General features: G+C 35.9%; 1 protein-coding gene across 1 annotated transcript in view; it reads left to right on the top strand.

Annotated features, from left to right (window-relative positions):
* LOC131530554 (NACHT, LRR and PYD domains-containing protein 3-like) overlaps positions 1-14,096 on the top strand; it is a 71,375-nt gene that overhangs the window by 6,216 nt on the left and 51,063 nt on the right. The window contains 6 exon segments of the mRNA XM_058760889.1: positions 1,608-1,715; positions 1,849-1,909; positions 4,141-4,345; positions 4,576-5,401; positions 5,403-6,335; positions 8,864-9,037. Of these exon segments, the coding sequence (XP_058616872.1) occupies positions 1,608-1,715; positions 1,849-1,909; positions 4,141-4,345; positions 4,576-5,401; positions 5,403-6,335; positions 8,864-9,037 (2,307 nt within the window).

Genomic DNA, 14,096 nt, shown 5'->3' with positions numbered 1-14,096 from the left:
AGCCATTGATAGTATCTAAACATGTGTCCAAATCCAAATGTAATAAAATTAATTTATGTGTGATTAATGTGTAAATTATGTACAATGTCTTAGATACTAGGGATTGTCACATAGGGCTATACAGGCATCTAGTGGCAACACAATGATATTACAGATAATAAATTGTGCAAAATGTTTATCTTAAGTCAATTCACAAATAATGCATTCAGATTTGTGGAACTCAATTTTGTTGTTACTATGACACCCAATTTGAATGTAACAAGAAACTGGTGTCTACAAAGAAATATATATATATATATATATATATATATATATATATATATATATATATATATATATATATATAAATAAATATATAATTGGGGCAATAGGGATTTCGCCTAGGGCGTCAAATTGCCTAGAACGGCCCTGCTGTTATGCACCCGCTGCATGCATGAACCTGCAGCATGTGCATAACGATACTCAGAGCAATTTTAAAGAGCAATTTTAGAATGTAATGTTTTGATGTTCTGCTAATAACCATAAAAGCTACAGCTGTTATAAAACCCGAGAGAAAGGCTGCATGGCTAGAAACTGCTGATCAACTGAATGCGCAAGCAGCAATGTTAAAATGTTTTCACATTTCTTAAAAAAAAAAAAAAAAAAAAAGGTCATTCAATTTTGGGGACAATACATTAAATAGTCTACAGTCGGTTGTAGCCTATATTTTTATTTATTTGATTAAAGTTGCATTTTCTGTATACTTTTATTTTTGGACTAATAAAGTCAGAATTGCAGGCACTAATAGACCAGCTCCAGACCAGGTTTGTTTCCCAGTTTAAGTTGCCAGTGACTGAGCTTGAAACCAAATCAAGTGACAATAAGTTAGACTAACTGAAATAAGCCTGGCTTATTTGGTAAACTTGTTTTATGAATCAGCCCCCTGGTGTCCCTGTTGCTGCTGCATGTTTCTGTGCAAGATGATCTCACAGATTTCCGTGTAATGTTCACGGACTTAATTAACCTCCGAATCTGTGGTGGCATCACAGAATCACCGAAAATTCCGTGATGGGCTCACAGAAGGCATCAGCCGTGGTCCATGCACGGATTCACTGGTTCAACACCAGCGCTGCATCGGACCACGTAAAAAGAGTGACTCCGATGCAGTTATACTTTCACTGGAGTACCTGACCCCACCCCTACCCTAAACCTACCCAGTTCTGAACAATAATGATGATGATAAATTTCCCCGTGAGCCCATCACGGAATTTTTTCTGTGAGCCCATCACGGAATTTTCTGCGATTCCGTGATGCCACCACAGATTTGGAGGTTAATTAAGTCTGTGAACATTACACGGAATTCTGTGAGATCATGTTACAGGTTGTTCTGTGTCAGTCTGTGTCTATATGTGTGTATTGGTCTATTTTATTCTATAATGCATGACTGAAAAGTGCACATGGGGCAGATTCCTTTTATTTACAGAAAGACAACACTTTAATCTTTTCATTTCAGTAATTCAGAATTACCTGACAAATAATGAATTAAAGGGAGGTTGAAACAGTAAAGGTGTTTCACTCTGAGCACTGTGAGATTTTCAGAAACTGTTTGTATTGCTGTTGTGTTTCAGTCTCTGTGAGAATGAATCTCCTGAACCCAGCTGTGTGTCCATGAAGAGTGACTGGTCAATGGATCGTCCAATTAAATTCAGCTCGGGAGAATCATCTGCTGATCTGAGGTGTTGTTCAGCTTAGATTATAATAAATATACGTTTTTTATTAATTTACTGATGTGTATTAAATGCAAAAATACATATTTACAAAAATATGCAATATTTGTCAAAACAGTATTTTGCAATATTTGATTGACAGTCAAAAACCTAAAGAATCAGAATCATCTACACCAAAGAAGAACTTGGGCTCCATTTTCAAGGTTGGTTTTGTGTGGGTGTGTGAGAGAGTGAGAGAGAGTGTCTTCACAAGAATTGTAATACCCTATTTTGGAACTTATGGAACCGGAGGAAAGCATCTTATTAATCATAATAAGGTTTTGTTGTTGTTTTGAAAATGTAATAAAGCAGATTATTTTCTGCAGGGGCTTGGTTTAGGGGTAGGGTTAGGGAATGCAATATACAGTTTGTACAGTATTAAAAAAAAAAAAGACGTCCATGGGAAGTCCCAATAAAACATGAAAACCCAATGTGTGTGTGTGTGTATGTGTGTGTCCCAAAGTAACAGTCCTCTGAGAAGTATTAAGAAATGAAAAAAAAATAAATAAATCTGTGAAATCCAACAATTGTGCATCATCACACCTACTCACCCTCACATTTAATTTCCAAACCATCTTATACATCTAAAGTAATATGTAGACTAATTGACTAGTTGCATATCTCCACCATCTTGGATTTCCGGTCTAGCAAGTGTGTACGCATAGTTACTTCCGGTTTTGCTAAACGCCAGTGCAGAGAGCCGGAGAAGTCCAAAGATTATTTTCTATTTATGTTTACAGGATTTATAATATAACGTAAAATGCAACTAAGGTCTGCATTAATATTATTACTATACTGTTTATGTTAAAGGTGCCATAGAATGGAAAACTGTATTTACCTTGCCATAGTTGAATAATAACAGTTCTGAACATGGAAATGACATACCGTGAGCCTCAAACAGCATTGTTTCCTAAATTTTGTAAACTTTGTGAATGCAAAAGATCAGTCGGGATCACTAATAGTTACGCCCCTGACATTTGGATATACCCGCTCATGTTCTAGGCCAGCCGCCATCCGAACAATCAGAAGTTCTGCAGATATTGTGAAGAAACAAGTGAGGACAAAAGTGAAAATGGCAGATCATGGAAATAAATGTTATGTTCCAGGCTGTGCAGGGGTTGTGAAGTGCAGGGATGGGTTGGTGTCTGTATTCAGAAAGGCACTGAAAGCAAATAACGCGTTCTAATAAAATAACGCGAGCCACTAAAGGGACATGGTTAGCTCCTTGCAAGCGGTAGCCTGTTACATTACAGTACATAAGATTTCACTTACCACATAAACAGAGTAAGGAGAGATGACTGAGGATGATGGAGAATGATTTATCGATCCTGAGCACCACTGACAAGCATCTGATCTTGTAAAATGCGTAGTAAGTACTGCCGCTCCATAGTATAAACAAAGTACGTGCGATCGCAAATCTCTAAAGCGAAAGTGAAATTAAAAAGCGATCGTTCATTTGAAAGCAGTTTCAAAGAAGTTATTAATAATGGCTCCCTGATGTTCAGTACTCATAGCAGAATGATAATAAAGCTCGCTTGAACTTTAAGTAACTTACATCATGTGTTGCTGGAGTCATTTACGAGTATTTTATCAACAGAGCGCAACAAATCATTTGGACCCTCCAAAAGCCTTGATGAAACATCGCTTTTCTTCGTCTTGTATAATTAAATGTAATGCCATTCACGAAAAGGGCTAATGTAATATGTTTTTGTTGGATTTCGAAAAGGTTTGAAGTTAGGACCGTTTTTAGGATATTTTTGTCGAGTTGATATAACTCCAGAGATGCGCATAGACCCCAACGCAGCTACTGATTTGTGCTCATTTCATTCATATAGGCTATAGTTTACACTCATTCACTTTACATAGCCAGCTATGATGTTCAGACCTCCATAAATGTTTCATGTTCAAAAATAAAATTTGAAAACATATGAAAAATTATTTAAAATCATGTCACTGAATAAATTCATGTGGCTGACTCGCAGCAGCTGCGAAACGCAGGAGTGAAGTGCAGCCTCCGCTCTGCCATGTTGCCAGATCTAGTTATTATAAGCGTCATTATGATGAAACAAACGCAATGATCACCATGATATTATCTGTACGAAACTGTGTAAAACGCTATCAAACCAGTACTAGCCATTAATATTGCACAAATCTTAACAACCGCAGACCTCACTAATGCAGTGCTGTTCCAGCAAACATGTGATTGTGTCTGCCGAATATTTTTTCTGTTATTTGGATAAATCCGTTATTCGTTTTGAAGCCATTATCCGTGCCTTTCCGAATAAGGTATTCGGCTTGGGGCACATCCCTAGTCTTGACTCTTGTGTATTGATCCTTTGGTACACCTTTCAAGTAAATGAATGTTTGTTCATTGTTTGAATATTCATTATTTCAGGAGCTTGAGCAGAAAATTATCTCTGTAATGAAGACTGAGCTTGAAAGTTTTAGAAGACTGTTGAGTCCAGATTACCCAGAATGCTCTGAAAGAGACCATTATGATGATGAGTGTCATAGCAGAGTCAGAGAGGGGCTTCTGAAGATCACACTGGTCATCCTGAGGAAGATGAACCAGAAAGACCTCGCTAACACACTACAGACCAGTAAGAGCTCTGGATCAGCAGATTATAGCCTGCCAAGAACCTTAAACAATGTGTAATATGAAACATATGAAACATAAAAAAATACATTTCTAAAACATTGCATGTCATTCTATTCATATAATCTGAAAAACATTAAATTAAATAAACATATGTGTTAACTATTTTTTGTTTAATTCACTATTGTTCAATTCATTTGTTATTAGTAAATAACAATTATTTCCTTTATTCAGAACTGATGCCTGTGTATCAACAAAAACTCAAATCCAGACTACAGGATAAATATCAGAGAATCAATGAAGGAATGTCCAATCATGGAGACTCAACACGTCTGAATGAGATCTACACAGAGCTCTACATCACAGAGGGAGGCAGCGGAGAGGTCAATAATGAACATGAGGTGAGACAGATTGAGACAGTGTCCAGGAGACCAGAGACACAGGAGACACCAATCAACTGCAATGACATATTTAAACCCTCACCTGGACAAGACAAACCCATCAGAACTGTGCTGACTAAAGGAGTCGCTGGAATTGGAAAAACAGTCTCTGTGCAGAAGTTCGTTCTGGACTGGGCTGAAGGAAAAGCCAATCAGGATGTTCATTTCATATTTCCACTTCCTTTCAGGGAGCTGAATTTGCTACAGAAAAATCTCAGTTTTGTGGATCTTCTAAACGACCTTCACACAGAAACCAAAGAATTTAAGTCAGCAGATTACGATGACTACAAAGTCATGTTCATATTTGATGGTCTGGATGAGTGTCGACTACGTCTAGATTTCCAAAATAATCTGAGTTTGTCTGATGTAACAGAATCAGCCTCAGTGGATGTGCTGCTGACCAACCTCATCAAGGGGAATCTACTTCCTTCTGCTCTCCTCTGGATCACCTCTCGACCAGCAGCAGCCAATCAGATCCCTCCTGAGTGTGTCAACCAGGTCACAGAGGTACGAGGATTCAACGATCCTCAGAAGGAGGAATATTTCAGGAAGAGAATAAATGATCAGAGTCTGGCTGATAGGATCGTCACACACATCCGATCATCTAGAAGTCTGTTCATCATGTCACATCCCAGTCTTCTGCTGGATTTCAGCCGCTGTTCTGGAGAGGATGATGGGTAAAGCAGAGAGTGCAGAGATTCCCAAGACTCTCACACAAATGTTCACACACTTCCTGATCTTTCAGACCAAACTGAAGACTCAAAAGTATGATGGGAAACGTGAACTTGATCCTCGTCAGGCTAGAAAGACTATTCTGTCTCTAGGAAAACTGGCTTTTGAACAGCTGGAAAAAGGGAACCTGATCTTCTATGAGGATGACCTGAAAGAGAGCGGCATTGATGTCAGAGAAGTGTCCGTGTACTCAGGAGTTTGTACCCAGATCTTCAGAGAGGAGTTTGGACTACAGCTGGGGAAGGTGTACAGCTTTGTTCATCTGAGTATTCAGGAGTTTCTTGCTGCTTTATTCAAGCTACTGTCATTTTCTGAACAAAACACAGGACTGTGGAATGAGTTCAGATCACCAATGAACAGTTTACTGAAGGGAGAAGTAGACAAGGCCTTACAGAGTGAGAACGGACACTGGGACCTTTTCCTCCGGTTTCTTCTAGGTCTCTCACTGGAGTCTAATCAAACTCTCTTACAAGGCCTCCTGAGAAAGACACTAAGCAGCTCTGATATCAATCAGGAAACAGCTGAATACATCAAACAGAAGATCAGGGAGAATCCCTCTCCAGAGAAATCCATCAATCTGTTCCACTGTCTGAATGAACTGGATGATCGTTCACTGGAGCAGGAGGTACAAACATACCTGAGCAGAGCAGGTTCCCGTCGCCTCTCTGGAGTCAAACTGTCTGCTGCTCAGTGGTCGGCTCTGGTGTTTATGCTGTTGAACTCAGAAGAAGAGCTGGATGAGTTTAAACTGAATAAATATGATTCATCAGAAGAATGTCTCCTGAGGCTGCTGCCAGTGATCAAAGCATCTAGAAAGGCTGAGTGAGTAATTTACAGAGTCTTTGTTTTATTGACCTTATTGTATACAGTAGGCCTGTGCTTCTCTACACTGTTTGTATATTTTGAGGCCTTTCTCATTTGGCTCTGCTAATGACCTGATGTGTTGAATCAAGACTGTTTGATAAGAGAGATACATCTAAACTGTGCAAATCTGAGGTGCTTCCAAGAACAGGGTTGTAAATACTCTGATATTACAAATATTGGATTAGAATCATCATAATTCACTAAAAAGTTATATTCAGGTTTGTTGAAATATATTAAATTAAAATAATTCAATTCAAGTCCTCTCAGCTTGTCTAAGCTTGTCAACAAGCAAAATTACTGAAGGAAAGAAGAGAGCAGAAAAAAGAGACAAACTGAAACTCAAGAACTACAACCGACCTAAGCCACAGCCTAGGATGAAATCAGCTGAAGATAAAAGACATTACATCTCTATAGATCTCATCAGAGGAGGATTAAATAACTCCACAAACAGCATTATCAGCTTCACTTATTACTAACCCGACTGACTTTCTATGAGACGTCTACAGACGTTCTTATTGAGAGTTAACAGGGGTTTAAATCTAACATTTGTTTCATTTTCATAAAGAAATGTATGATGAACATATTCAAAACTACAAAAATGCACTGTCAAAAACTAAATCTGATTATTATTCCAACATAATTGGAGTCAGCAAAGGTAACTCCAGGTTTCTTTTCTCTGTGGTAAACAATATTCTGCGACCTCCTGGTTCTTTTCCATTTGATATGTATTCCACTGACTTATGTGATCGTTTTATGACTTTTTTTAGTCAGAGTTTAAAAATGTACATCAGCAATTACTTATTAGTACTTTCCACCATGACTTCTGTAAATCTAGCTCTCACGCACCTCCCCACTCTGTTTTCTCTACCTTTACACTACCAACTACGTCAGAGATAGTGGGTCTGATAAATAAATTTAAATCTTCGACTTGTCAGCTAGACCCTCCACTAACTCCTTTAGTGAAAGCTTGTTTACCAGTGCTGTCGCCATTGATTACTAAAATTGTTTCTTCACTTGTTTCTGGTTGTGTACCTCCATCTCTTAAATCTGCTATTATTACTGCCATACTTAAGAAAACAGGGGCTGATCCATTTAACTTTGATCATTTTCATCCAATTTCAAATTTACCGTTTATCTCTAAGATCGTGGAACAGTGTATTGCAATTCAAATTCATGAACATCTCTGTAATAATAATTTGTATTAGCAATTTCAATCTGGTTTTTGTCCCCACCATAGCACCGAGACTGCTATTGTCAGAATAACCAATGATCTGTTGCTGGCAGCTGACTCTGGGCTTTTAACCATACTTGTCCTTCTTGACTTGTATCTGATTTAGAGCAAGCAGAAATCTGTGAGAAATATAACGACCTAAAGACAAAAGAACTGATAAAAATTAGCTGTTAAAAAAGCAATAGCCATGTGGGCAGCACTGTGTCATATGCCATAGCTGTGCACAAGGTGTTTGTCACAGCTCCAGACTTATTTGTTCATTAATGATGTCATCAGCAACTAGTCGACTTCGACTCAACTTTCATCACATAAAAGTTGACTTTAAAAAATCAGAAGTCGTTTAACCCCTATCATATTCAATTAAAAAGTTTCAGATCTAGAACATATACAGTCACCACTGGTGTTCCCCCAGGGTTCTGTTTTGGGCCCACTTGTTTTCATTATTTATATACTCCCTCTTGGTTATATTTTGAGGAAACATGGTATTCATTTTCATTGTTATGCAGATGAAACCCAACTTTACCTGTCTGCCAAACCCACTGCTTATTTTCCTCCACCATCTTTGTCCAGCTGTTTAGCTGAAATTAAAGATTAGCTTTCAGCTAACTTAAATAAGCAAAGTATTATCTGGTCACTTAGACTCAGCCTAAATGGCAAGTCTGATGATAATTCCAAAAAACAAAACAAAACAAAAAAAACTGTACAGCACTCGCAGTTGTTGACAAGGACTCCAGTTGGGGCATCAGTTGTAATCTGACTAACTTCTTGGACTTGTAACAGTTATATATAAGTGTTTGTATAGCGCAGGTTGATCTTTGGTTGTCCGATCAGCAGAAAGGTGTGTTTCATGTTTTCTGAATCTGTTTTTAATAAAATAAAAAATGTGCTGTTATCTAATTTTTCTAATTTCAATATTAAATTGGGGGTTGATTACAATGTACATGGCCTGTACCACTCCACTATAAGCATGCTGAATACATATTAAAATACAAAATCTTCTTCAGTAAGTAATGTTAAGACTCAAGTTTTGGGAATATTTATGAGTCCTATTTGATGAGTAAAATCTGAAGTCATTTGAGGTTGACTCTCAAGTCTGTTGTGGGACTTGAGTCTGAGTCACTCTCAGTGCCTGGTTTGATAATTGATAATGTATAAAGTGTGTTTTTCAGCTAAAATTGTATAAGAAAACAATTACATTAGACACATGAGTCAAGCGCTATTAACTCATCTTTAATTTTTCTGTATTTTTCTGCAGTCTTTCCAACTGTCATATTACACAGGAAGGATGTGCTGCTCTGATTTCAGCTCTAAGATCAAACCCCTCACACCTGACAGAACTGGATCTGAACAATAATAATCCAGGAGACTCAGGTGTGAAGCTGCTCTCTACTCTACTGGAGGACCCACACTCTAAACTGGAGAAACTACAGTGAGTGTAGTCTTTCTTTCTTTCTTTCCTTTTATTTGACAAAAAAAGTAGTGAATACACTCAATTTGTCAAGGATAACACAATAAAGTTTAAAATAAAACTTGTTTCCATTGTGGTCCCTGATGTAAAGCACATACTCCACTCCCGGTAACAGGTACACTGGCACTGCATTATAAATACAAAAATTACAATAAAATAACCACATACATAATACAAATTCGTCAACAAAACAACCTAATTAAGAGCCAACTTTTAGCTTTTAAACAAAATACCTTTAATTATCCAGAGCTAACTTATTCCACAAAAGTGCCCCAGAATATCTAAAAGACCTATGGCCATACATAGTTTTCAAACGACATAACATAATATCCATAAGACTTTGCCTAGTTTTATAACAATGTTGCTCATTTACCCTAGAAAAAAAGTGCATTAACATATGAAGAAGCTCTATTATTGATAATCTTATGTACCATTTTTAATTTAATATGTTCTAGTTTGCTTTCTATAGGTAACCAATCAAGACACTTAAAATGGGAAACCTCCACATGTTTAAAACGACTAAACCCTGAAACTAACCTTATCAATTTATTCTGAGATTTTTGTAACTTATCCAACCAACCACAAGACAAATCAGACATCCAAGAAATACATGCTTATTCAAAATAGCATGACACTAAACATGATGCAAGTAATTTTGTAATCTGTTTATCAGGAAAACTAACATGTCTTGCAATAAATTTTGTCTAGCATTAACCATACCCAGGACTTTCATAGCCATACTTACACCACTTAAATCATTGTCAAGGACACATCCAAGATAATTAACCGAAGTTCTGTTTGATATTAAACAATCGTCCACCTTAACATACATCTTAGAAACCTTATTCAAATTATTTTTAGATCCAAATAAAATGGATTCTGTTTTATCTAAATGCAACATCAGTTTGTTTTCAGAGAGCCAGTCTCTTACCTTACAAAGCTCTTTGCCTAAATTCACTTGTATCTTACCAACATCCTTATCTGAAATTAATAAAGCAGAATCATCAGCATATAAGAACAAATTACAATCACAAACTGCTTGCATGTCATTTATGTATAAATGAAACAAAAGAAGGCCTAAAACACTTCCCTGAGGGACTCCATTTTTAACAAAAGTTTCCTCAGAAAGAACCCCATCAATGTCTACCCTCTGAACTCTCCCAGTTAACCCTCTGGGGTCTGAGGTCATTTTGGGGCCCTTGAGATGTTTTGACATGCCCTGATATTTGTGCTTATTTCAGCTACTTAAAACATACTATTGACCAACATGTAATTTTTTTTGTATTCAGCACAAACTGTGCTACAATAATATGTGACCAAGATGGATGTACATGTTTGCATTTTTTAGAAAAAAAATATTATGCGTGGTTTGTAAGTTTTAGGGAAAAAAATGTAGCTGAAATAAGGCCATAAAACCCACACTAAATAGTCCTGAACAAGACTTTTGAATAATCAGTCTTGTAGGCTAGAATATTTACTTCAAAATTATGTGAAAATCATTCTGCTTACTCATTCACAGAAAACAATATATTGATTTAAAATTTTCAAGACATGTTTTGTCATCGAGGGTCTATATGCGAGGGAGTGGCAATGGCCATGAATATTAAGTGCTTTTCACCTGAGAGACAACGGGCCCTCCCCTATGGGCCCCTAATGGCCCATCAGTGTGACTGTGACTGTGAGGCAGGTAAGAGAGAATGTGAGGAGATTGAAAAAAAGGTTTTTTTTAATTATTTGTATTTTATTTAAAACACAGTATAATCAAAACATACATAATGAAGGTCAAAGACACATTATTGTGCACACTGATCTAACCACACAGATGTGAACAGACTTTGAGTCATTCCTGCAACAGATTCTGTTCAACAAGTGAAACAAGTAAATTATACCTGATATGTACGTGTGTTATTTAAGTGTTTCTACTTCTTTCCATGGATTCAAGAAGAAAAAAAACATAATCAGTAGAGAAGGAGCTTGTTTTGACATAGAATATCAGTGTAGTTGAACATCTGATGTTGGTGCAGCGTTCTCAGAGGAAAACAGTTTGAAGAGACATCAGGATACATCTGGTGCTGGTATCTGATTCAATAAAATACAAACCAAAAAACATTTGTGAGCATGTTAATATCAGGAACATCTGTATATATATCATAAATATCATATATATCACTATCATAAAAAAGAGAAAGAAATCTTATATCTGAGAAACTAATTATTATTGTTTAGCACATTATTAAAATCTATTTCTGAACAGAGTAGGCTATTAATAATAAACATGTACTAAACATACTTAGACTCGTAGCATTCATCATGTTACAGTGTACACTCATATTACTTTTATTGTTTTATATAGAGCATGAAAACATCGCGCCGTAAGAAATTTAAAGACAATGAATTGCCTATCATATTCAAAATGTTTTACACTATTTCAAACATTGTAGTCAGGAATTATAGTTTGGGAAAAACCCAAGTATGATTTTGTAGTCATATAGTCTAGTATGTATGATTTTATAGTAGCCTATGATATGATTCTGTAGCCACAGACTCAAGCATGCTTTGTACAATAAAAGGATGTACTTTGTACTATAAAAAAGGATATTTTATATCTGAAAAACTAATTATTATTGTTTAGCACGCTATTAAAATATTTTTGTGAACAGAGTATTAATAATAAACATGGTCTAAACATTCTTAGACGCGTAGCATTCATCATGTTGTCGTTTGGGGAAAACCCAGCTAACTGTTAGTAAATCCAAGTTTATGTCACAATAAAACGTTAACTAATGTAAAAAAGAAACATTACTTACTCATCTCCTCTGCTGGATGAAATCGTGTTCTTCTTTCGAGGGAAATCCTGCTTTTACTCAGTGCGTCTTCCAGAAACGAACAGTATCCTTGATGAATCTCCTCGCTCTTTGTTTGTGTTGGGCGTTTGCACGCGCGCACTTACCACGTGGCTATTTACATATGAACAGCGCGAGCCGCGCGAGGGCGGGATCACATTAGAGATAATGAGTCAGACGGGAAAGATTGAACATCGTGTTGGTTTCATACGGATTACTTCATCACAGAATGTTTGTTTTCGATAAGACTTGCTTCATTTCAAAGTAGACACTTCAAGCTTTCTATAGATATATTTCTCATGTCTCTGTGTGAAGTATTTGCTGAGTTACAGTTCATTTTAGTGACGCGTTTCTAAAAACAGTTCGCGGAGACGGAGAAGACAGAGAGCGCACCCTGTTTGTTTTCTTTATTCTTCAAAAGCACAAAGTTTAGTTGTTATTATGAGTGTATACAAATAAAAGTAGACCCCTTACAGATTCGAATGGTGTATTGCTTTTATCTGTACGATCAAAAATGGCAGAGTAATTCAAGCTCATTTCGGCCTTATCAGGAAAATCTGCCTCAAAACGCGTATACGCGTTTGTCGACCCCAGAGGGTTAAATAAGAATTCAACCAATCTATCACTTTACTTGAAAAACCCATGTCACTTAACTTGTCTAAAAGTATTGAATGATTTACTGTGTCAAATGCTTTCTGGAGGTCTAAAAGTACCATACCACACATTTTACTTTCATCAATCTGCCTCCTTATAAAATCTGTTCAGTAAAATAAAGAAGCTGAATAAGATTTCCTAAAACCTGACTGAAAATCATAAATTAAACTACTCTTACTTAAATACTCATACATCTGTTTATACACAATTCTTTCTAAAATTTTTGAGGCCACACTAAGAATGGAGATTGGACGATAGTTTCCAGGATTGTATGTTACCTTTTTTGAATAATGGAATGATTTTAGCTAACTTCATATTACATGAGAATATACAATTTTCCAATGAAAGATTAACAATAATAGTTGGAGCTATAATACCTGCAGCATCTCTCAAGAATCTAGCTGGAATATCGTCCAGCCCAGTTGACTTAGACACTTGAAGCTCTACAAGCATTTTAGTAATTTGATTTACACTAACTTTAGCAAAAGAAAAACTATTTGGCAACACCCCTTGTTTTGAATAAAATCTCTTAACAAAATCAATCCCATAATTTCCTTTTGACAGAGGAAGCTTATCAACTAGACTATTAGCAATTAATGAAAAGAATGAATTAAATTTATTAGCAACTTTATTTTTTATCAAATTTTATCTTGCCATCAATATCTAAACCTACCTTTGATACAGAAAATTTTGATCTACCAATTGAATGGAGCCTATTCAACTCCTTCGACAGAGATTTGGGATCTTCTTTGTTTTCTTGAATTGGTTCTTTAATAAAAATTATGTTTTGCCTCCTTTATAATTTTCTGTCCTAAGTGTCTAAGTGCTTTCAATTTTAGATAGTCTTCCTGATTCTTAGTTCTCCTATAAATCAAGAGAGCCCTATTCCTGTTTTTTTTATTTTTTTTTTTATATATATTTCCAAAATTTTCTGATCCATCCAAGGACTAGCTCTTTGCTTAACTCGCACCTGTCTAAGGGGGGCAATTTTTTTCCACTACTTTAAGAAAAAAAACTTTTAAACAATTTCCAAGCATCATCAACTTTTGAGATATTTTGAATATCATTCCAATTAACTCTTTAAAAGTAGTCTTTAAATACTTAAGTATTATATTTTTTGGTAACACTTTATTTTAGGGTCTCTTAGCTAGTGGCTAATTAGCATGCATGTTAATAGAGTATTAGCCAATTATTAGTAGTAATTAAGCACATATTAATGCCTTATTCTACATGACCATATTCTACATCCCTAATCCTACCCAATACCTAAACTTAACAACTACCTTACTAACTATTAATAAGCAGCAAATTAGGAGTTTATTGAGGGAAAAGTCATAGTTAATAGTTAATAAGTGTTCTATTCTAAAGTGTTACCTATTTTTTTTAATGATCTAATTCGTACCGTTTTATGATTACTAAATCTTATTTTACTACGTTTTCTTGTACAAAAAATTATATTATGATCACTGATACCATATTCAATTACTCATTTCTGGGAAATATATTTTTCATCAGATACCAAA

This window comes from Onychostoma macrolepis, chromosome 22 (genome assembly GCF_012432095.1).
Source record: "Onychostoma macrolepis isolate SWU-2019 chromosome 22, ASM1243209v1, whole genome shotgun sequence".
Lineage (NCBI taxonomy): Eukaryota > Metazoa > Chordata > Actinopteri > Cypriniformes > Cyprinidae > Onychostoma > Onychostoma macrolepis.
The sequence above is the reverse complement of the archived record's forward strand: the minus strand, read 5'-3'. Positions and strand labels throughout refer to the sequence as shown.